Raw genomic sequence first — 22459 nt, forward strand, 5'->3', positions numbered from 1 at the left:
ACTGACCTCCACCTTTTTAAAAAACCTACCAATGAAACTTGCACAATTTCCCATGGCATAAAAATAGAAGACTGCCTCATTCTAATGATATGTCTGTGTCTACCATACAGACTGTAATTTATTTAACCAATATCCTCCCGTATTGTAGTATATTGGGCCTATTTGTTTCCAGTGTTTTACTATTATCACTAATTGCTATGTTGAACATAAATCTTAAGGCCAGATTTAGCATACAGGTTCCACCTAGATTCCTGGAAGTAGTACCACTGGGTCATGAGGGAGTCCACTGATAAAGTTTCCCCCAGATAAGAAATTCTCCTGGAAAGGTGCAAAGGTGGAAACAGCACAGAATTTATGGGCATATTTGCTTGGCAGAAGTAACATAAAATGAGGCTGATAAAAAAAAAAAAAAACAGACACCAGGTTTCGAAGTTTGTATTTGAAACAATAAACAGTAATAGTGAACCACTTGTAGGTTAAGAACAAAATGCGATTGGAGAAGAATATTTCCAGCAGATCAACTAAGAGAAGCAAGAAGTAATGAAAATTTGATTTTGGGTGGTGACGGTGAAAACAATTTCAACTAATTAGCTGAAGAATCTATAAGACTTGAAGAACTGTATTTAAAGGGCAAACAGGAGGGAAAGATTTTGTTTGTTTGTATTAATGATTTCAGATTTTCCAGGCTGGATAACCCAGAAACCACAGAATCCTAAGGTCTCAATAAATGTCACAGGGAAACTGACAGTAAATTACCTGACCATGAGAGGTGGGTGACCGGTAGAACCAACCACATAATTAGTAGAGCCCAGAGCAAGATGAAAATGCGGGGTGCTGGTTCAAAAATTAAGAGTTTCAGACAGCGATAACAGAACATTAAACCAAGCATGGGGCCTAAGCGTGGAGCCCTGTACGGACCGCACGCCCGTATGAAGCCGGCTCTCGTGGCCAGAGAAGATAAGCTCGGCTCTAGATGTCTGCAGCCCAACAAGTGCCCGGGTTTGACCACACCCTCGCCCTCCCAGGGAGAGTGCGCGGCAGGCGGGCCCAGGGGAACTAAGAGCCCTCGCACCCATCCGCGACCTCAGGGGGCCACTGGGTGAGCTCCCAACACTTCTAAGAGAGTGTGCGCTGGAGGCGCTGAGGGGCAGCTTGGACCCAAGGGCCTTTGCACTCGGCGCGGCGAGGTCACTCGACCTCCAGCCTAGGAGAGGATCCTGAGACGTGGCACGTCCCGGCCTTGGACTCAGCGGGTTACTCATAAACCCGGAGGAGGGGTAGGAGGCGGCACTCGTGCACTCCCCGGACAAGTGGCCGGGAGCTCAGAGGCCCGCCGAAGACCGAGGGTCTAGGGAAGGTCTGCAAATACGGAGAGCGGAAGAGTGTTAAGGACAACAGACGGAACCGGAAAGGCCCCTAAATCCCCTGGCGTGTATTAGGGAGCGTCTGCAAAGACCGCGAAGGGAATCCAGGGGTCATCTAAAAAGTTGCCCAAGCAGCTAAAGGGTGGTCTAGAAAGGGTAGCCCTTCGGAAACAAGGCTTCCGGAAGCTAAACGCGGAAGGGAGGGTGTGGAGGACTGGATCCCCATCTGTGACGTGAACACACTCCAAAGGCTCCGGTCACCCTTTAGGGCAAAACCGACTGAAGCTGCAGCCAGCAAAAAAAAAGAAGGCTGAAGCCGGGGGGAGGGGGAAGGGAAGGAAAAAAAGAGGCCCTTAGAGATCGTCTGGAAATTGCGAAGCCAAAAGAACTTGAGGGGCCGACAGCAAATCGTATCCTTCGCTAAAGACACCTCCAGCTAGCGAACCACCAATTTCTTTTGTAAGCCCCGCCCCTCACCCATTTAGCGTAGTTCCGCTGTCTCTGATTCAGGAAGCCGCCGGTTCTCCACTTACTCCTCCCAACTGGGAGCGACCGCCCCTCCTCGGTCCGGCGCTTTCTCCTCCCCTCCTGTCCCTCACGCACTTTCTCCCGCCCACCTGTCAATCACCGCGCTCAGCTGTCCAGTTAGCGGGCCAAGGGGGCGGGGCCGTCAGGGGCAACGCGTGACGTCTGCAGTCCTCCGGCCGGGAAGCCAGGAGATGCATGACGAAGGAGGCGCGTGACGGAGGAGCGGTTGGCCAGCGCTGCGGCCTCCGTCGGTGTAAACAAGGCCTCGCGCCGCTGCAGGTCCGGCGACCGCTCCTGGCTGGTGGGTGGTCTCGCGCGGGGCAGTAACCGCCAGCTTCAGTGGGAGGGGCTTCTCGGCTTCCTCCCTGCCTCCCCCACTTGGCGTACACACCCCCGGCACACCACGTGGGCGTGAAGCGAGAAAGGAGGGGTTGTTAGGCCGAATTCTAACCTCATTGGTTGTCGCTGCTGCCGGCTTTCGCAAAGGAGCGCTTTGATTGGTCGGTAAGGGGGGCGTCGGGGGGGTCTCAGAGCCCTAAGGCTTCTGATTGGTTAGATAAGATAAGCTAATGAGGCGCTTTCTTCCGCGAGGGTTTTGATTGGTCGGCCGGAGAGGTTACCTGGGAATTCACCCACCCACCCCTCCAGGGACTTTGATAGGTGAGTTTGAGGTAGAAAACTGAGAAATTCCTCTTCAAAGGATTCTCATTGGTGAGCTAGGGTAGCGCCCTAGGCTTCACTCTCTGATTTCTTTCGCTTCACAGGATTGGGGAAGGTTTGTGTTCCTGAAGCCTTGGGAGTTGTCACAGGCTACAGAGAAGGGATTTCAGTCCCTAGGAGGGGTAGCCCTCCTAGAGATAGCTCCCGCTTTATCTCGGGAGACCCTGGTGTTTCTAGAGCAGGCTTTGCTTTCACCAAACCCAAGGAGGTGACAGGAGGAGACCCTGCACAGGACCTAATGATGCTGTGACCAGAAGATGGGATCACGGAACAGCAGCAGTGCAGGAACTGGGTCCGGAGACCCCTCCGAGGGCTTGCCCCGAAGAGGGGCTAGCCTGCGTCGGAGCGAGGAAGAAGAAGAGGAGGATGAAGATGTGGATCTGGCCCAGGTACTGGCCTATCTCCTCCGCAGGTAACTTACCCTCCGATGTGTCCCCACCAGGGACCACCACAGTCCCTCCTTGATCCCAACTCCAGGAAGGGAAGTTATAGAAGATAGGGGATGGGATTAGCCCAGACCAGCTGTTCTGTTTGAGTTTCCCTTCTGGACACTCATGCCACTCAGCTTAATACCCAGGGGCCTCTCTAGCTAAGACTACACAAGTGTAATCTATTTCCCAAGTAAGTAAAAAAATAAAAACGTTACCCTGATGGAAAAGGCATGATGTAGGGGGTAAAGAGAAGAGCTGGGGAGGTGGGTGTTGAACTTTGGAGAATTTATCGACATGTGATATGAGACCATGTGGAAGTACTTGAAAAACAAGTTTAAATTAACCTAACTCTAACCCTGTTCTTGAGGAAAGTGACCACGATCCGTAATGACTGGAAAGGTGTGCCACTTGGCTCTGTTTCTCAGCTGTGGCTCCTTGGGGAGAAGACAAGCCTGGGGATCCCTTCAGAATACTGTGTTCTATGCTGGACTCCCCAGGCAGAGGCTCCGAAGGAAATGCTTTCAGAATTTTTGAGTCTCTAGGAGGTCACCTGAGTAGGTCTGTCGACCTCCATGGAATGTTGGGGTTCCCTACTCCTGCTGTTAGCGTGAAGATTCATTTCCTAACGTGTCTTATAGGAGACTGAAAATAACAGCCAAGGTCTAGTCAGCCTCCAACTTCAAAATGGGGACAGTATGAGGGTTTGAGTAGCAGGTGGTCTAAGAGCTGGGTAGCCATTGCCTCTGAATGTGGTTGGTTTGGGGAAGGGATCCTCCCTTTTATCATGGGCATCTCTCCACAGAGGCCAAGTGAGGTTGGTGCAGGGCGGAGGTGCAGCAAATTTACAACTCATCCAGGCCCTCTCGGACTCAGAGGAAGAGCATGACAGTGCCTGGGATGGTCGTCTCGGGGACCGATACAACCCACCTGGTAAGAGGAAAGGCAGACTGAGACCCTAACATCGGAAGACTTTCATTAGAAACCGTTTTTCTAAAATTTTTTTGCAAGAACCACAGGTTGAAAGAAGATGAGAATAATTCAAGGAATGAGGGAGTCTTTGCAGCCCCAGTCTGTTCAGCCACATCGGGTGGGCTGGAGCACAGTTCTGGGGCTGGAAGACCTAGGGTGGAACTTTTCCTTGGTACTCACAGTGGATGCAACCCCTGACACCCGGGAGCTGGAATGCAATGAGATCAAGACCCAAGTGGAATTGGCCACAGGGCGGCTGGGGCTTAGGCGGGCAACCCAGGAGCACACCTTTCCTCAGATGCTGCACCAGGTAGGCCTTTCCACCTCCAACCAGCCTGGCAGCAGGCCTCTCGAGGTAGCCAGAAGCTCTGCCTGCCCCCAAGGAGAGGGAAGTAAACCTTCCAAGGAAGCCTCATGTGCCAGAGCTGGAGAGTTCTTAGCCAGCCTGCATGAGAGTTTGGTGGGACTTACTAGTGTGTGTGGTGTCCATTTCTGTAGCAAGAGCAATATCTTCGGAAGAGGGGGCTTGGTGCGGCTGAAGTGGCCCTCTGTTTCTGCTAGCAATATTCCCCAATCCCTTCCTTTAGAGAGAACGGGGCCTCTGCCACCGGGGAAGCTTCTCCCTTGGAGAACGGTCTCGAATGATGTCTCAGTGAGTATGGGGCTTGGTGGAGAGACTCTTAAGGGCCAGATAGCTCTTATCCCCTAAACGTTGAAGGGACAGGTGTTAGAGGGTCCTCAGGGATATTAAAGTTAGGTCGAATGGGGTCTCCTTGAGAGGAGACAAACTGGAAAAAGTGTAGAAATTGAAAGGACGATTGAATGAATGAAAGAGAAGGGGTCGTACCCCAAGCCAAAAGGGGAGTCCGCCCTTGTACTCACAGCCAGCTCTGTTAGGACGCTGCTAACTGGGACGTTCCTCATCCTCAGCTCCCTTTCCCTTCACTTTCCTTCTGCTTTCCCAGCTTCTTGCCCAATGATCTGGGCTTCACCGATACCTACTCTCAGAAGGCTTTCTGCGGCATCTACAGCAAAGATGGTCAGATCTTCATGTCTGCTTGCCAAGGTACCACACCCTGGTCCCACGAAGTGCCCCGGAACAAGGAACATACCCCCTGACTGAGGCTAGAAAGCCCCAGACCCAGGGAATTCAGACTCTGGGTTAGGGATGCTTAGCCAGAACACGTTTCCCATGATCAAGGGAAGATTCCACAGATGTACAGAGGAAGCGAGGGCAGATCTAGAGAGGATGCAAGGAGGGGGTTCCCTAATTCTGCCCGATCCCCACTTACCCAGACCAGACGATCCGACTGTATGACTGCCGGTATGGCCGCTTTCATAAATTCAAGAGCATCAAGGCCCGGGACGTAGGCTGGAGCGTCCTGGATGTGGCCTTCACCCCTGACGGGAACCACTTCCTGTACTCCAGCTGGTCTGATTACAGTGAGTATGCCCCAGACTTCCACTGGCTCTCCAGCCCAGGACCCAAGGTCTCCAAATGCCCATGTCCTCTGTGCCCAGACTCCACGCCTTCTTCCGGGAAGTTCACCCCCAGGGTCTGACGTCCTTGCCCTTTGTTCCGTCTCCTGCCTCGCTTCACTTCCACCCTCCTTCCCCCAGCCCTGAAAGATCTCTCGTTTCTCTTGCCTCTCTTAGTTCATATCTGCAACATCTACGGGGAGGGAGACACGCACACTGCCCTGGACCTAAGGTACTGGCTTCCCTCCTTGGGCAGACTCATCAGAAGCTTCTCAGGGAAGGCTCTCCAGGAGCAAACCTCTTGAACCAGAAACTCCTGCTTAGCGGGAAAAGTTCACTGGTTGCAAGGGTCTCTGTGTGGATTCCTGGGAGGGAAGCACCCATCCTTGTCAGCCAGAGGACCAGGGTAAAATAGATGGTTGCTGAATTATTTCGGGGTTCTCACAGAGGTGATCCACATTCTGGGACATGTTGGCAGGACTTCTTTTTCCCCTCAGAAGTACGCCTTACAGCCCTCGTCAGATTCCGTGTAGATTAACAGAGGCTGAGGGAGGTCCACTAAACCCAGCTCCCTCTCTGCTCTTTTCAGGCCAGACGAGCGTCGCTTTGCAGTCTTTTCCATCGCTGTCTCCTCCGATGGACGGGAAGTGCTAGGAGGGTGAGTATGGGAGGGGATGTAGCCCATCTGTCGGTGAGCTAGGAGTTCTCCCGGAGACCAGCTGTGCTCTCATGGAGACTACTGCTCTGCTATCCAGGCAGCTATGGAGAACAGCCAGTGCTTTTCCAAGGTTAGCGTTTACGAGCTGTTTCACCTCTTGCTCACCGTTTCCCCGGCATGAGTTGGAAGGTCTCAAACCTCCTTGCAAAGATAGCTAATTTTTCTCCCACCTCCTGTGTAAAAAGAGACCAGGGCTTGCCCTTCGGCGGGACTTTGCGGCAGGGACTCTCCAGAGCATACGTAGCGCTGGTCCTCTCAGTTCTGGCTCCAGGACCCTCTGTATCCCTTCCCTTTCAGGGCCAATGATGGCTGCCTGTATGTCTTTGATCGAGAACAGAACCGGCGCACCCTTCAGGTATTGCTCCTGAGACTGAGAGCCTCTGCCTCCTGGTCTGTGGCCTATTAGAAGACCTAGAGAGAGAGGTCCTAGGTATTCTGGCTTCCTGCTTCCCTAGATTGAGTCCCATGAGGATGATGTGAATGCGGTGGCCTTTGCTGACATAAGCTCCCAGATCCTGTTCTCTGGGGGTGATGATGCCATCTGCAAAGTGTGGGATCGACGCACCATGCGGGAGGATGACCCCAAGCCTGTGGGTGCACTGGCTGGACACCAGGATGGCATCACCTTCATTGACAGCAAGGTGGGCAGGGAAGCAGACCTGTATGGCCAGGTTACAGTCTGTCCAGGAGCATGTCAAAGGGGACGGGTGTGGGAACTCCCCAAGGCTCCTTTTTGGTTCAGGTTTGCAAGAGCTGGAGTTTAGGGAAGGGGCTTAAGCCAAGAAACATGAGATCCTTCTGCATTCACCAGTCCTCAAGGAACAGGGCACAGCTTTCTGTAGAAGGAAAGACAGTTAAGCCAGGATAGAACAGGAGGCCCAGCCAGTGCCCTGGGCAAAGAAGGGGAAGCCTAGCCAGGGGGTGGGTTCTATGGTAGAAAACCAGTGGTGAGCTCTCCTGAATGAAGAGAAGAAAGAGGCAAGCTAAGTCAATGGACTGGCATTCTCACCCCTCACCTGGAGAAGCAGACCTAGACGGACAGACAGCAGAGTTTGCAAGCTCTGACACCTTGTTATCCATCCGGGGATTCACAGGGTGATGCCCGCTATCTCATCTCCAACTCCAAAGACCAGACCATCAAGCTCTGGGACATCCGACGCTTTTCCAGCCGGGAAGGCATGGAGGCCTCACGGCAGGCTGCCACACAGCAAAACTGGGACTACCGCTGGCAGCAGGTGCCCAAAAAAGGTGAGTGGAGAAGGTAGAACCTGAGATCTGGAGAGTAAAGAGTCAGGGGTGGCAGTTCAAGTATCTAACTCCTGGTAAGGCCCGGCATGGGCACAGTGGACGTGACTGTAGCCTGGGGCCCTTCCCCCCACCCCCCCTTGCCAGGCCTTAACTCTTTGTTTGTCAAACGGTGGGGAGAGGTGGGGGTTCCCAGGGCTGGCAGCTGGGGATCACTCAGAACCAACCAAGACTAAAGTATTCCAGTATCTTCACAACCAGCAGAGCTGTCCTGGTGAGTATTAGGTGGGGAGAGAGCCATCCATTGGGGGTTGAAAAGGTGGTCGTCGGTGAGCATCGATCTTTGCTTAGGACTGATCGTACAGCAGAGTCCAGGCTCCCTAACCAAGGGCTCTCCGTGCATCCCTGCCCAGCCTGGCGGAAACTGAAGCTCCCAGGGGACAGTTCCTTGATGACCTACCGGGGCCACGGGGTGCTGCACACCCTTATCCGCTGCCGCTTCTCCCCCACCCATAGCACCGGCCAGCAGTTCATCTACAGCGGCTGCTCTACGGGCAAAGTGGTCGGTAAGGATCGTGGGAAAACAGGGGGCCTTGGAAAGGCAGGAATGTTTCTTTGGCATTTCACCTGTAACCACCAGTGGCCACCTTAAAAATCCCAGTGGTAACTACATGTGAAATTTAATTTAGCTTGGAGCAGGTTAGGCTTCAACAGAGAAATAGAAAACCTTATATTCATCAGCATTTTAAATTAAGAAAGGGAACATAGAATTCTGGTCAGTAAATATAGTAGATTGCCAGAAATATCCTCAGTTCTGTTTTGTAGCCAGTCAAGGGAAAAAAGAGATTGCAGATGAAAGGTGCAGGGACAGGGGACAGGGACAAAAAGACAGCAGCTCGGAGTAAAGGACGTCAGCCACGAAAGCAGGAAGAGTGTACAGAAGGACCCCCAAACACACCCACAGCCGTCAGGAGCCTAAGCCAGTGCCGTACCAGGGAGGCACTCGGATAGAGCCCCACTCGGAGAGAGAGAAAGATGCAAGCCCGTCCGGTTGAGGAAGAGCAGATTCGGATGTCTACGCAGACAGCCCACTGCTCACTTTTGCTGTGCCTTCCATGTCTTGTGGGTTTCTTAGAACACTGCTGTAAAGAGCTTTAAAACCACATTGCATTTTCTGAAGCTGTGACCCTGTGACATTCAGCTAAGGGCCAGGGAGAGTCACCCAAGCTCCGCTAGACCACACACCCACGCCGAGGCAGGGAAAAGGGAAAAGAAACCGAGGCATTAGAGCATCCGCTGGTGTGGGCTTTGCTCCCCTGCGAAAGCGGGGCAGTTGCCCGAGAGGCAGGACGCAGTGTGGCTCAGGAACCGTGCGGGGCGCTTAGAAGGTACCCTGACCGCCCCTCTCCACTCTGGCCTTCCCCGGACAGTGTACGACCTCCTCAGCGGCCACATCGTGAAGAAGCTGACCAACCACAAGGCCTGTGTGCGGGACGTCAGTTGGCATCCCTTTGAGGAAAAGATCGTCAGCAGTTCGGTGAGGTTGCAAGGGTCGGGGGGTGGGGGGACCAGTGCGGTGGGGCAGCACCCCTGACTACTTGCCGCCTTCTGCCCCGCAGTGGGACGGGAACCTGCGTCTGTGGCAGTACCGCCAGGCTGAGTACTTCCAGGATGACCAGCCAGAGTCTGAGGAACCACGTAGTGCCCCTGTCCCCGTGCCCCACCCCTCTACAGCCTTTTCCTCACCCCAGTAGATCTGATCTCCAGCCCCGTACACGGGCGAGCCTCTGGCAAGCTCTCTGCCTCTTCCTGCCTTTCTCCCTTCTGGGAGGTCTCTGGGGGATCACTGGCATTGGATGGGGAGACACACAGGCGCAGGCTTTGGGGCCCTCGCTGAGCCCTGGAAGATCCTCCCCAAGGGGCAGAGTGGTCTCCTCGTGTGCTCACACCAGCTGGCTTGGCTCTCTATCTCTGGCCAGAGTCCAGCAGGACTGCCATTATCTGAGGTGTGGCCCTTGTCAGCAGGAGAACTGTCCCGAGTGTTTTTAATCATGTGTGGATGTTAAGTGTTAGCTTCTAGAGTAGATGCCTGGGGTCAGGTCTGAACTGAGCTGTCAGCCGGGCCCATTGCCCTGGCCTTTGTGTTGAGGATTAGACTGGCCAATCAGAAGGCCAGGCATCCTGGCCATTCTTCCAGAGGTCCTGAAGGCTAGAGCTCTAGCCTTTTTGGGGAGGGTGGGACGAGTAAGGCGTGTCCTCAGCACCCTCCTGGGGTGGGAATGATGTTTTCTCCCTCTCTGTCTGGGTCTTCCGGGTGGGACAGGCTGTGGTGTGAGAGGCTCCATGTGGCCCCACACAGGGCAGGCCCTCCCTTCCCAGACTGTTCCATCATGCTGGAGGCCAGCAGCTTCAAGGAGGGCTGTTGAAGTAGGACTCCTTCGTCCTCTCACTGGCTTTGGCTCCCTCAATAAATTCTCTGTGGGAACCTGGCTCAGTGTCTGTCTCTGTCTCCCTCTTTTTCTTATCTGAGGTCTTTTATCCTCTCACTTCAAGAAAGTAGTTTTGACAAAGTCTTCAGATATGCTTCTCTATGGGAAAAAATACCCCTTTGATGCCCCCAAGATGAAGAGAAATACCAAAATCATTTGTTAACTGGGCTCTGCAACAGACAGCTCCCTCACTGAACTCAGAAACTTGCAGCAAGTAGAAATTGAGATAGCAGGAAGTAAGCGTGTTTTAGATTAGAGCCTGGAACACCCACATTTGGCCTTGGAGCTGGTCCCGTCTAGGAGAAGAAGTAGCCCAGAGCCAGAGAGAGCCTGGTGGGCACTGATGCTGGGCCCCATATTCACAGCCACGGTTTGTACAGGTGAGGAAGTGGCAGCATGCACAGGTCAGGGGACATGCCCCAGAGCAAAGCCATGGTATGGTCAGGAGGGGAGTTGGTTGGGCTTCTCACCCAGCTCTGATCGATCTGTCCCCGTGACATTTCATTATCCCTAACTCAATTTTCAACCTAGGATGCACACCTCCAGGGGCTCTCAAAGACACAGCCGGGGGTAAAAGGGACACCTGTTTCACAGCAAAACAGGTAGTTGTGAAAGAGTAGATTGTCCGGCTGCCCAGCCTACGTGTGTTCTCTTTCCTCTGACTGCTCTGCCTCATGGGAAACTATCATGCCAGTCTCCCTTCCCATCAGCCCGCCTCATTCCCCTTCTGCCTTTAACCCAGGGATGCCGCCTGTCTCACCCAGAACCTCCAGGGTGCCAAAATTAGAAGCAAATTAAAATTATCAGTATCCTCAAAGCCTCCTTTATATATTTTTTAAGATTTTTATTTATTTATTTGTCGGAGAGAGCACAAGCAGGGGGTGAAGCAGGGAAGGGGAGAAGCAGACTCCTTGCTGGGCAAGGAGCCCGATGCAGGACTCGGTCCCAGGATCCTGGGATCATGACCTGAGCCAAAGGCAGACACTTAACTGACTGAGCCACCCAGGCGTTCCTCAAAGCCTCCTTTAATCAAGGCCGCAACGACCACCCGTTCTTCTCATTAAGAGATGCATTTCCAATACAATTTGTGTTTATTATTAATTATCACAATGTGTGAAATCTTTGCTATACTAATTATACATTTTGTACTACTAACAATTACTATGAGAACTCTATCCAGAAGAAAAATCTTTTAACTTCTAGGGCCTTATGATCACAGGAAATAATTAAAAAGTAAGTTTCAGGGACTCCTGGGTGGCTCAGTCAATTAAGCGGCCAACTTTGGTTTTGGCTCAGGTCGTGATCTCCCAGGGAGTCTGCTTGGGATTCTCTCCCTCTTCCTCTGCCCCTCTCCCTGCTTGTGTGCTAAGATAAATGGGTAAATCGTTAGAAAAAAAATTAAGTCAAATTATATACATTTTTTTGGCAGAGAAGTGTGATCGATAAAAGACTTTCAGGCATAAAAACATAGTAGGATAAATTCCTTGGGGGAAGTCTAATAGAAATATAATTTCTGACTATTAAGATCTTGTCACAAAAAAAAAAACAAAAAACAAACAAAAAAAGATCTTGTCACATGTTTTTTAAATGGAAAATGGAAAGATATATAATCACTGTAGTGTTTAGATTCCATTTGGTATATTTAAAAGAATGAGAGAGAGAGAGAGAGAGAGAGAGATAATGCATTGGAAATCATGTCCTGTGCAACTATTTAAAATTACAATGAAAAATTTTTTGTTGGGGACCTGGGTGGCTCAGTCGGTTGAGTTTCTGCCTTCGGCTCGGGTCATGATCCCAGGGTCCTGGGATCCTGGGGTCCTGGGATCCAGCCTGCTCAGCAGGGAGTCTGCTTCTCCCTCTCCCTCTGCCCTTCCCCTCACTCATGCTCACTCTCTCTCTCTCTCAAATAAATGAATACAATCTTCAAAAGATTTTTTTGTCAACCTAAGAATGTGGAAGTTTCTATAGGTCTTCCTGTTAGGGTCCGTGAACACGAGCTATGTGAAGTACGGGCTTTAGGACCCGGAAGGAATCTAACTGATGAACCCATCTTGATCAGTTTCTGGATGTGGGCACTGAGGACCAAGGAGGACTAGTGGACCTTCCCAGAGTCACACAGCTCAGAACCTAGGTGTTCTAGGTGTTCTAGGTGCTCATTCCTTTCACTATTTCGTGGGCCTCCACTGTGCTCTGAAATGCCACTACCAGTTCTGAGGAATGAGGAAGGATGACAAAAAACGATCTCAGAACAGTTATTAAATAGCAGGGATATCCCTTGGGCAGGTTACTCTCCTTGTGGCTTCTTGTGGCTCCAGCCCTGGGGGTCAGGCTGGGAGGCCAATGTGGGATTTAGGACCCAGGGTAACTGGTTGGAGGACACAACCTAAGGTTTTGATGGGCTCTAAGCTGGGGATTTTCCTTGTAGGGTCTCCCCCACTCCCAGCCTAATCTTGGGGGTCCTGAAAGTCCAGCCTGGGCCACTACCATCTCTCATACAGTACACCTTCCACAGGACACGTGAATTTCATCTGTTGGCCGTCATGATAACCATACCAAAGAATGGTCCCATCTTAGATCTGTTGTCTTGTGCATTGCATAACCACCATGGTTTACGTAGGGCTGGACTAGCCACTCAGAGTCCCTCACACCAGACAGGGGCTGGGGCTGGGGCAAGCCTTAGGGTCATGGTCATGGTGCATAAAGGCTACCCCAGCTGGTGTGCCTCCCCAGCCTGACGTGGACATGGTGCCGTGCACAGCCGTCTTATGCATCTTGCAGCAGTGGGCTCTTGTGCTCAGAATTTAGGAGAGGGGTGGACCACACTGATGATGAGGCAGACACAGATTTTTTTTTTTTTTTAATGATTTCCAAGGTTTGGTTAGTTTGAATCTTCATGACCCCTGATTTCCCTGCGGAGCACACATGGTGATGTTGGGGTGGGGTGGCGGGCACTGGCTGACCAGACAGACGGGCAGACCCAGAGAGGCTGTGGACAAAACACTGAACAGCAGGCCTGGCCCTCCGACAAGAACTAGAACGTGGTTGGAGCTGAGGACACAGGGCTCACAGGAAGGACACAGGCCACTGTCAGGACACACATCCAAAGCTAGGACCCTGCTGACGTGGCAGCCCTCCGCCCTGGCCCCTTACTGCCCCCCGCCCCTCTCCCCCGCCTGCCAGCTGCCAACAGGGCTCTGCCCTGTGTCTGCCACACCTGTCACTGCCTGTCCTTGTCCAGGGGGGGCCCCATCAGCCCCTCCTCAGCTGCCCAGCAGAGCAAACGGTTAGTGGGGAGGGGAGGGAACATGGAGCGGGGGCCGGCGGTGGGGGCAGGGCTGGGGGCCCGAACCCAGGCACTGCTGGGCTGCCTGGTCAGGGTGCTCCTCTGGGTGGCCTCTGCCTTGCTGTACTTTGGAAGTGAACAGACCGCCCGCCTCCTGGGCAGCCCCTGCTTACGGCGCCTCTACCATGCCTGGTTGGCAGCAGTGGTCATCTTTGGGCCCCTTCTGCAGTTCCATGTCAACCCTCGGACTATCTTCGCCAGCCACGGCAACTTCTTCAACATGTGAGTCCCCAGGAGGCTGTGGGCGCCGGCTCCCTGCGCTCTGCGATCCCAGCTCCCTCATCCGGGCTTCTGTCCTCCTGCCAGTCTGGAGGCTAAAAATAGGCTAGGAGGTTGAGGAGAAATTGGGAGGAGGGGGAGGGGAAGAGAGTCGTGGGGTCCAGGGGAAATCAGGAGCAGGGCTGAAGAGGAAATATGGCTCCTAGAAGGCTGAGTGGGCCTCCAAGGAGACAGCAAAGTTTAAGTGGATGCGGAGGAGGGGGGAGGAAACAGAACCAGTGATGATATGCAGGACGGGGGACAGGGCACTGATGGGAACATAGATGGGGTGGAAGATGGGGCAGAGGGGGTCTCAGTAGCTAGCCTCCCTTCTTCTGTGTCCACAGAAAGTTTGTGAATTCGGCATGGGGCTGGACATGCACCTTCCTGGGGGGCTTCGTGCTGCTGGTGGTGTTCCTGGCTACGCGCCGTGTGGCAGTGACCGCCCGGCACCTGAGCCGGCTGGTGGTGGGGGCGGCAGTGTGGCGGGGGGCCGGCCGGGCCTTCCTGCTCATCGAGGACCTGACTGGCTCCTGCTTCGAGCCTCTGCCCCAGGGCCTGCTGCTCCACGAGCTTCCTGACCGCCGCAGCTGCCTGGCAGCCGGCCACCAGTGGCGGGGCTACACGGTCTCCTCCCACACCTTCCTGCTCACCTTCTGCTGCCTGCTCATGGCCGAGGAAGCCGCAGTGTTCGCCAAGTATCTGGCCCACGGGCTGCCAGCCGGGGCCCCCCTGCGCCTCGTCTTCCTGCTCAACGTGCTGCTGCTGGGCCTCTGGAACTTCTTGCTGCTCTGTACCGTCATCTATTTCCACCAGTACACCCACAAGGTGGTGGGTGCCGCAGTGGGCACCTTTGCCTGGTATCTCACCTATGGCAGCTGGTATCATCAGCCCTGGTCTCCAGGGAGCCCGGGCCACGGTCTCTTCCCTCGGCCCCACCCCAGCCGCAAGCATAACTGAAAGAAATAAAGGCAAATCAGGCCTAGCTCGGGCTCTGCTTGTCATTTGGTTGGGGTACTCAGAAAGGGTGGGAAGCGTAAGAAGGGAGTCAGGCAGTCTCTCGCGAGTTCCTCAGCCATTCCTTGCCATTAGCGACCTTGAACGTCCTTCCTTGTGCTTGCTCTCCTCCTCTGTCCTTTCAAGTCTCCCAGTCCTTGCAGACTTCAAGCTCTCTGGAGGGCTTGGATGTCAAGGAATGGCAATGCTAGGGCAGGGTGCCCTTAGGTAGGGGCAGCGTTCCCGCTGAACAGGGGCTTTGTCTCCAGCCTGGTTGATTTGTTTCTTCTGCCTCCTTCACCGAATCCCCCCTTCCGCCTTCCTTAAGGGCCTGCCTGTCTGGGCATATTTACTTAGCAGGTATTTATGGAGCCAAGCATAGTTCCATGCCTTGTGAATAAGAAAGACAGGGTTTGTGCTGTTTGGGGCTGAAGGGTTAACGGGGGAGGCAGATGATAAACTCACAAATAACAGCAAACACTCTCTTGGGCTTACTACGCGTCAGGCAGAGTTCTAAGTGTCTCTGAGCTCTTCATATAAACCAAGACATTTAGTCCTCATAACAACAACACTATCAGGTGGGTTTGGTAGTGTTCCTATTGTACAGTTGTGAAAATTGAGGCACAGAGGTTAAGTGACTTGTTCACAGCTAGTAGATATCAAAGCCAGGATTATAAACCCAGGCAACAGGGGTCCATTGTCTGTGCTCAAACCGAGAACCAGCAGCTACAGCCCTCCTGTGGCCAGATTTTGTGTGGCCTGAGAGTTAAGAAAGATTTTTACATTTTAAATGATTGGGGGAAAAAAAAAAGAATATATCATGGTATGTGAGAATTACACAGAATTCAAATTCTAGTGTCCACAGATAAAGTTTTATTGGAACCTAGCCCTGCTAGCCTAAAATATTTACTATCTGGCCTTTTAGAGAAAAACTTTGCCAACCCCTGGTCTACACACACTATCCCCCCCCCCCAAATAAACTGGCTAATATCAGAGAGCTTCAGTGCTATGAATGTACTAAAACAGGCTGGTTTGTAAATAGAGACTTGTCGGGGAGGTACTTTATAAAGGATCATGGAGAGAGTTCCCTCTGGAGAGCCATTTGAGCTGAGGGCAGGGAAAGGGTATGTCAGGCAAAGGGACCTGAGGCAAGAGTGACTGACACCTGACACAACGGGTTTAAGCAACAATGGGAGGTCCAGCTATTGGCAAGTGTAAAGAAAGGGGAAAAGCCCAGGAAAGTGAAGTTGGGGCAGAACAGGTGCCAGGCAGGCCAGGCAAGCCTTCTGGGCCAGGAAAGCCCTTTAGATTTCATTCTAAGGTCAACAGGAAAGTGAGAAAGAGCTTTAAGCCAGAGAGAGGTCTGTGTGGAGAGTATAGAGGGGTGTAGGGTCAGGAGGGAGCTGACCCGGGTTTGGGTTGAAGTGATGACAGCGTCTGAATGTCAACGCAATGGCCAGACGATGTCCGTGGAGCCAGAGCTAGGGAAGAGAGGCCAGAAAAGATGGAAGAGCGCCACGTAAGGCTTATCACCGTCCCAGGCCAAGCGGGGACAGGAGAGAACCAGAGTCCAGAGGCAGGGAGGTGGGAGGCGGGCACTGGCTGGGTGGCCGACCTATGGGCTCCGGGAGGCGGGGAGGGGGGCCCGCGGTGCGTGCCGAGGCGAGGCGTGGAAAGAAGTGTGTGTGGTGAGGGTAGTGGCAGTAGGCTGGGGGACCAAAGGCGGGAAGTGAGGAGGCGGGGAGGGAGGGGCTGGGCTGGGTCTGGCCGCCCGGCGGAGGAAACAGTGGCAGCACTCCTCTCGGCCTCCAGGGGGAGCCCGGCCGCGGTTGCCGCTTTCCGCCCGCTCCTCTCCGGGCCTGGCCCCGCCCCCTCCAGTACCTCCGCTCCCGGACTACCCAGGAAGGCCGTGCGGCTGGCGAGCGCTGCTTTCGCTTTCCCTTCCCCGTGCACACTCCGCTTTTGGTGCGGCGCTAGGTCCCCCACCCCGGCCATGGCCACGCTCAGGGTCCAGCCTGAAGCCCAAGCCAAGGTGAGCGCTGCGGGTTCGAGGAAGGGCCCATTAGGGAGGCGTGACTCCGAAAGGCTGCAGGCGTCCGTGACCCGCCCCCCAGCCCCCGTCGCGAGTCGGGGTCGCGGTGGATCGGAGCCCGTGTGAGCCTCAGTGCTAGGTGCACCTGTGCTCTGGCCGGGGGAGACAGGCGAGGTCCGCCTGCCGGGAGAGGCCAGGCGGTCGAGGTTCAGCGGGGTGCGGTGAAGCGGAGAGCTGGCGTGCAGGGAAAGTCCGCTGGCGTGGGGCCCCGGGCCACACACAGGCAGGGTGCCGGAGCTGCCTGCCACCTCATGGCCTTTCCCACGGGAGGGCCCCTGGCCCACTCCACAGCGTACGCTGTCCCTGCCCCAGTCGCAGAGGCTCTTACACCCCTCCTTGTACAGCCCAGGAGACCCGAGGGATCTGTTCTCACTTGGATCATTTGCCCTTCACCGCCAGCAATGTTCTCATCCCCCACATCCAGACCCAGGGTCTTCACCCTCCCCAACCCCACGGGATGCAGTCCACCTTACCCCAGGTCAGGCCCTACACAACGCTAAGGGAACGGTCCTCATATGAACTGGCTGTAAAGCCAGGTGTGTGAAGGGCTGCCTGTGTCCCACAGGTGGACGTGTTCCGGGAAGACCTGTGTACCAAGGTAAGACCTGCCCCAGCAGCACCCCACCCCTACCTAACTCCCACTGCTCAACCCTTCCTTGCTGGGCAGTGTCAGCCCTGCTGCACTGCCCGGAACAGCCTTTGATTCTGACCCCCATCTTCCCCCATCCCCACCTCACACACAGACAGAAAACCTGCTGGGGAGCTACTTCCCCAAGAAGATTTCTGAGTTGGATGCATTTTTAAAGGTACTGGGGGCTGCAGAAAGCTAGAGAGTAGGGGTCGAGGGGGGAGTCTGGGGAGCCATGAGAGCGAGGTGAGAGGGATGCCCTTGCCTCCAGCCCTCCTCCCACCCTGCACCAGGAGCCGGCTCTCAACGAAGCCAACCTGAGCAATCTGAAGGCCCCGCTGGACATCCCGGTGCCTGATCCAGTCAAGGAGAAAGAGAAAGAGGAACGAAAGAAACAGCAGGAGGCAAGCTGGGAAGAGCTGGGAGGAGGGACCCAACCATGGGAAAAATCAACCTTAGGCCTGACTCCCAAGAGCCCCTCTCTCCCTGCAGAAGGAAGACAAAGATGAAAAGAAGAAAGGGGAAGACGAAGACAAAGGTACCACCATGAAGAGACTTGAGTCTCACCTCCCAGGAGCTCTTCCCTAGGGATTCCTCTTCCCTACCCTCACACAGTCCCAGCCTGGTGACTGACCTGTTACCCACTACCTAGGTCCTCCCTGTGGCCCAGTGAATTGCAATGAGAAGATTGTAGTCCTCCTCCAGCGTCTAAAGCCTGAGATCAAGGATGTCATTGAGCAGCTCAACCTGGTGAGCCCTCCCACTTCCACCCCCAGGCTTCAGATCTAACCCTTTGTCCTCCTTGGTCCCTGCCAGGTAGGGCTTAGCAGCGGCCAGGTCTTAGCAGGAGAGAACAGAGCAAATGACGCCAGAAATGTAGGCCCTGGGACTTAGGACAGACTTGGCACACGTCCCCTGACCGTGGGCAGGGAAGCAGAGGACAGGAACCTGGGAATTCGGTTGGGAGCTGATATGGCTTTGATGCCTTTCCCTCCTCCCAGGTCACCACCTGGTTGCAGCTGCAGATACCGCGGATTGAGGATGGGAACAATTTTGGAGTGGCTGTCCAGGTGAGAGCACTCCCCCACTCCTCTGCCCTCCTTGCTGCTCCAGTCCCTGCTGCTCTCCACTTTCCCCCTTGCATTCTCTCCCCAGGAGAAGGTGTTTGAGCTGATGACCACCCTTCACACCAAGCTGGAAGGCTTCCACACTCAAATCTCCAAGTGAGTGACTGCCCACTTGCACGTGCACGCACACCCTGCCTTTGCCTTGGACAGGGGCCTGGGCTCCCTCTTCCTTCTCCCACTCCATACCCTTCTACTTCCTACAGGTATTTCTCTGAGCGGGGCGATGCTGTGACCAAAGCAGCCAAGCAGCCCCACGTGGTAGGTGAGGCGCAAGTCAGGGTGCATGGTGGGGGAAGGACCATCTGAAGTCAGGCCTGACCCAGGTCTCCCACAGGGTGATTATCGGCAGCTGGTGCACGAGCTGGATGAGGCAGAGTACCGGGACATCCGGTTGATGGTCATGGAGATCCGCAACGCTTACGTGAGGAAGGGGGGGGCAGCTTTCCCAGGCCACCTACTCCCCGACCCTGCAGGCTGGGGGTGAAGGGTCACAGAGCTTAGCCTCTCCATAAGGCTAGAAATGGGGCACAGGCGCCACCGGGGGCCTGTGGCTGATCCCCACTCTTCTCTGGCCCTGTAGGCTGTGTTATATGACATCATCTTGAAGAATTTCGAGAAGCTCAAGAAGCCCAGGGGAGAAACAAAAGGAATGATCTATTGAGAGCCTCCTCTCATTCTGTAATGGGTCCAGCAGAGACCATCCTGTCTTTTACAGAGGACTCCAGACTTTCCCCAACTTCAGCCTGTTGAGGTTTCTCCCTCCCCTTGCCTCCCAGGCACAATAAACAGTCATACCATTGTCCTTCAACCCAAGTCTCTTTATTGGATCCTAACCATTCCCCTCCCACCCACCCAGCCCTGGCTCAGGTATTTCCATGGGTGGGACCAACCCATTGGGTGATTTGGGTGTTCAGCTGCTGGTTGGTCCAGTCCTGTCGGATGTCGTCAAGGTGGCAGTCAAAGTCCACAAGATGCTGGTGGGCCCGGCCCTCCAGCAGAGCTCCCACCATCTGCCGTGACTCTTCCCAGTCCCTCCACATCACTCTGAAATAATAACCCCCGTGGAGGTCAAACTCAGCAGGCAGTGGGCCCAGACACTTGGCAGAGGTTAGCGTCTAGAGAAGGACCCTTGGGGCAAGATCAAGGACAGAGGAGGCCCAGAAGCTGTGGGCTTCCAAGAATTGGTGGAGGGAGTGGGGCACTCACAAGTTCTTGTCCTTGGGGACCCAACGGAGACCATGGTTTTCCAGGACGATGACGGGGGGCACATGAGGCTGAGGCACCAGTTTCTGATTATCCAACTGTGTGGACAAGGAAGGGCTGGTGAGGGTTTCAAGGATCCCCTGTCCTACTTTCTCACCAGCTCCCCACCCTGAAATCCAAACCTCACCATAATAAGGACTGCTCCAGGGAAGAATTCTGCAATCCGCCCAGCGATTTTCAAGGCCAGGGGCCCAGCACTGTGTAGAGGGAAGATGAGAGGAGTGAGGAGCTGACCATGGTAGACCCTGTCCATCTGAGCTGGACCTCCCAGGTCTCCTAAATGATGCCACAGCAGTGGCCTTTCCCTGTAGGGGGTCTAGGGGGTTAGGCCTGCTTGAAGCTTCATACACAACTGCTTAATGCTTGAGTGCAGTGGAAAACAGGTGCTCAGACTACTGGTCAAGGTGGAGATCAAAGGTGGTCTTTCGGGAGGGTAATTTGGCATAACCACCCAAATATAAACAGTATGTTATACATATGTTGACCCAGAAATTCTACTCATAAAGAATTTACAGATAACTGGACAGTGTCTGTATTAACAAAAAAGGGGAAACGATCTCAATGTTTAAGGCATTACATAAATCATGGTACATCCATACTCATACTATAGAGCTGTTAGAATAAGGTAAATCTTGGTGTAGAGATGGAAAGATGGCACATATTTACTAAGTGAGGAGAGAAAAGCAAATTACAAAACTGTCTATAATTTGATTCAGATACATGATTAATATGTAAACAGATAACTTTTTCTGTACATAAGGAAATTTCTTTTTTCCCCCAGAGTTGCTGGTTGGGCATCCTCTGTGTTCTTTCAGCACTTGGCGGGGGTCACCTCAGTTACAACCAGGTGTCAGCTTGTTATTGATACACAACTATGCTCCCCACCCCCATCACAGCTCCTCCAGGGAGCTCCTTCATATTTCTATACTCCAGTACCCAGCCTAGTGCCTGGTGGATATAGTCCCAGTTCCTAAGCCACCTGACGAAGGAAAGACGGAAGGAATGACCAAGAGTTCTCTTGATCCCCCATCCCATAACCCTTAGCCTTCTGCCTCTGGCCACTCCACTCACCTCTGGTCGTCCAGAGCTGCATTGGCATGATAGTACCCAGCCACTACCAGACCGGCCTGGGAAAGGGGCCATCAGAAACTCAATCGTGCCGCCCGCCCTGTAGGTGCTCACTGCTGCCGATAGGCCGGGGATGGGCTTGGGCTAGGGGTGTTAGGGGGTTTCGCGGTGGTCGGTGGGTGTCCAGCGGCGGCACCTGGTTGAGGGCGACCTCCAGCATGACGGACAGGGCCAGGTGGCTGTGGAACAGGGGCACACAGTCGGTGAGACACAGACATTCTCCCGACCGCGGCGCGGGCGCCAGCAATAGCCCGTTGACGGCGGCGTGCGGGTACCGGGCGGCGTGCAGGCACATCTTCACGTAGGCCCGGGCCGAGATCTCCACCTCCCCCATGGCGAGCCGGGCCCCAGCTCGCGTCCGCGAAGCTCCCCCCCCGGCGCCTTCCTTCGCCCTTCCCTCTGCCCCCTCACTTAGATTCGGCAGTGACGCTGACTCGGCTCGAAGGCAGCCCGCCGGCTTCGGGGGACCTCGGTCCCGGCGCCGGGCCCCCACCTGGCCCAGAACGCGCACGGTCCGGATTGCATGCTGCAGCGCCGAGCTCCGCCTCCACCCGCCCCCCAGCGGGCGGTCGCAGATCCTAGCGGGTCTGGGGAACTCCCGGCCGGCTGCGGGAGGCTGCACCCGCTTCTGGAGTCCCGCCCACGTGGTGCTCTTTGATAGGCTTAAAGGTTCTTATTTTGCCCAATCATCGGCCGCGCCCAAACCTTGCCCCGCCTTTGTCTCCCGCGAACTGGAAAGAACCCACAATTGAAAACTAAAGAGAACTGCCCGCAAGCTGATTGGCTAGGCTACTCGACTTCGCCCCAGGATTGCAGGATGGCTTCGTCTGATACCTGTGCCGCCCGCCCCCGCAGGCCCAGCAAAGCCAGCAGGGTGGAGAGCGCGCCCCGTGTCGGGTGTCCCAGAGCGCTCATCTCCGAACCTGGGCACGAAGCGGACTGCCCTGCTTCTACTATGGAATGACTGGATTTGTACTCTAGGCCAGCTCCGTCACTGTTGAGCCCTCTTACCCTTGCCACTACAGGATATCTGGCCCTTGGTTTCCCTAATGTAGTCTCTGCAGAAATAAAGGCAGCAATTGGCTGAAGGAGGGGGAAAGAGGACAAAAAAAATGTATAAACCCTTCCTTCCCTTAATGTCCTGCGGTATAATTTCCTTCAACATAATGCCTTGAGGGCGTTTTTTTCCCCTGTCAGCTCTTGAGAAGGAGTCCCACCATTCACCTATAATTCTCCCAGGGAAACCTCACTCCCTCTCCAGGCTTGCACTGAGCTGATGGTGAATGTTGTTCTTTCTTCTCTCCCTGATCTCAGCCCCAAAGCTTTTTACTTGCTCAGCTTTCAGTCCAAAGCCTAATTATTCCTATAAGGGGTCTTTGCAAATGCCACTTCTTCCAGGAAGCACTCACGAGCCCCCCAGATGTTTGAAATAATCTTGTGAAATTCCCAAACACAGGCTATCTATATGGCTGTCAGGACATGTCACAATTTCCACCCTGTTCTTTAGGATGACTTCTTAAGAACAGGATGGGTTTCCCATTCATCTTTGGCATCATGGCATCCCCTCTCTTTCCTGCCACCACATTCACATTCAGTGTCTGGACATAGGTGGCAATCAAAAAATGCCTTCTGAATGAATGACACACACCAGAGGTAATTCACACAAAACATAGGTCATTTG

The 22459-nt window shown here is 54.1% G+C and overlaps 5 protein-coding genes across 11 annotated transcripts in view; 3 read left to right on the forward strand and 2 right to left on the reverse strand.

The window, feature by feature from the left end:
- The window catches only part of NRL (neural retina leucine zipper), a 27018-nt gene extending 24907 nt beyond the window's left edge, over positions 1-2111 (reverse strand). Inside the window, exon 1 of the mRNA XM_040620768.1 lies at positions 1982-2111. The gene's annotated coding sequence lies outside the window, so the exon portion shown is untranslated. The remainder of the gene's footprint in view (positions 1-1981) is intronic.
- DCAF11 (DDB1 and CUL4 associated factor 11) lies at positions 2036-9943 on the forward strand. 7 transcript variants are annotated; one of them, XM_008708780.2, is made up of 16 exons: positions 2107-2193; positions 2484-2552; positions 2657-3024; positions 3846-3973; positions 4195-4322; positions 4600-4664; positions 4978-5078; positions 5309-5455; positions 5669-5723; positions 6081-6149; positions 6507-6564; positions 6665-6850; positions 7304-7457; positions 7868-8020; positions 8885-8991; positions 9074-9943. In XM_008708780.2, the coding sequence occupies exons 3-16, from the start codon at positions 2870-2872 to the stop codon at positions 9206-9208; spliced, it is 1641 nt and encodes a 546-aa protein (XP_008707002.2). In that variant the 5' UTR covers positions 2107-2193; positions 2484-2552; positions 2657-2869; the 3' UTR covers positions 9209-9943. The 7 variants fall into 7 exon arrangements, 5 of the variants coding, with proteins under 5 accessions (XP_008707004.2, XP_008707001.2, XP_008707005.2 ...); XM_040620766.1 differs by lacking the exon at positions 2107-2193 and adding an exon at positions 2225-2396; XM_008708782.2 differs by lacking the exon at positions 2484-2552 and having other exon boundaries at positions 2036-2171; positions 2818-3024.
- Positions 9944-11812: 1869 nt separating this feature from the next.
- Positions 11813-14529, forward strand: FITM1 (fat storage inducing transmembrane protein 1). The gene is made up of 2 exons (XM_008708832.2): positions 11813-13508; positions 13892-14529. The coding sequence occupies exons 1-2, from the start codon at positions 13249-13251 to the stop codon at positions 14502-14504; spliced, it is 873 nt and encodes a 290-aa protein (XP_008707054.2). The 5' UTR covers positions 11813-13248; the 3' UTR covers positions 14505-14529.
- A 1890-nt stretch (positions 14530-16419) lies between these two features.
- On the forward strand, positions 16420-19195 carry PSME1 (proteasome activator subunit 1). Its single transcript, XM_008708784.2, has 11 exons — positions 16420-16572; positions 17198-17230; positions 17376-17438; positions 17554-17664; positions 17753-17798; positions 17913-18010; positions 18262-18330; positions 18416-18483; positions 18591-18645; positions 18722-18808; positions 18968-19195. Exons 1-11 carry the CDS (start codon positions 16534-16536, stop codon positions 19046-19048), a joined length of 750 nt encoding a protein of 249 aa, XP_008707006.2. The 5' UTR covers positions 16420-16533; the 3' UTR covers positions 19049-19195.
- EMC9 (ER membrane protein complex subunit 9) lies at positions 19185-21172 on the reverse strand. Its single transcript, XM_008708834.2, is given in 5 exon segments — positions 19185-19431; positions 19594-19688; positions 19778-19847; positions 20722-20799; positions 20913-21172. Coding segments are annotated over 5 exon segments (624 nt in total). The 5' UTR covers positions 21113-21172; the 3' UTR covers positions 19185-19250.
- Positions 21173-22459: the final 1287 nt, after the last annotated feature.

This window comes from Ursus maritimus, unplaced genomic scaffold (assembly GCF_017311325.1).
Source record: "Ursus maritimus isolate PB19 unplaced genomic scaffold, ASM1731132v1 scaffold_36, whole genome shotgun sequence".
Taxonomy (NCBI): domain Eukaryota; kingdom Metazoa; phylum Chordata; class Mammalia; order Carnivora; family Ursidae; genus Ursus; species Ursus maritimus.

Coding starts and splice junctions, on each gene's coding strand:
- PSME1 (XM_008708784.2), top strand. CDS start 16,534: ATGGCCACGCTCAGGGTCCAGCCTGAAGCCCAAGCCAAG. Junction 18,011..18,261: donor TCATTGAGCAGCTCAACCTG/GTGAGCCCTCCC, acceptor CCCTCCTCCCAG/GTCACCACCTGGTTGCAGCT. Junction 18,809..18,967: donor TGGAGATCCGCAACGCTTAC/GTGAGGAAGGGG, acceptor CTGGCCCTGTAG/GCTGTGTTATATGACATCAT.
- DCAF11 (XM_008708779.2), top strand. CDS start 2,088: ATGACGAAGGAGGCGCGTGACGGAGGAGCGGTTGGCCAGCGCTGCGGC. Junction 2,194..2,817: donor CCGGCGACCGCTCCTGGCTG/GTGGGTGGTCTC, acceptor ACCAAACCCAAG/GAGGTGACAGGAGGAGACCC. Junction 6,851..7,303: donor TCACCTTCATTGACAGCAAG/GTGGGCAGGGAA, acceptor GGGGATTCACAG/GGTGATGCCCGCTATCTCAT.
- FITM1 (XM_008708832.2), top strand. CDS start 13,249: ATGGAGCGGGGGCCGGCGGTGGGGGCAGGGCTGGGGGCCCGAACCCAG. Junction 13,509..13,891: donor CACGGCAACTTCTTCAACAT/GTGAGTCCCCAG, acceptor CTGTGTCCACAG/AAAGTTTGTGAATTCGGCAT.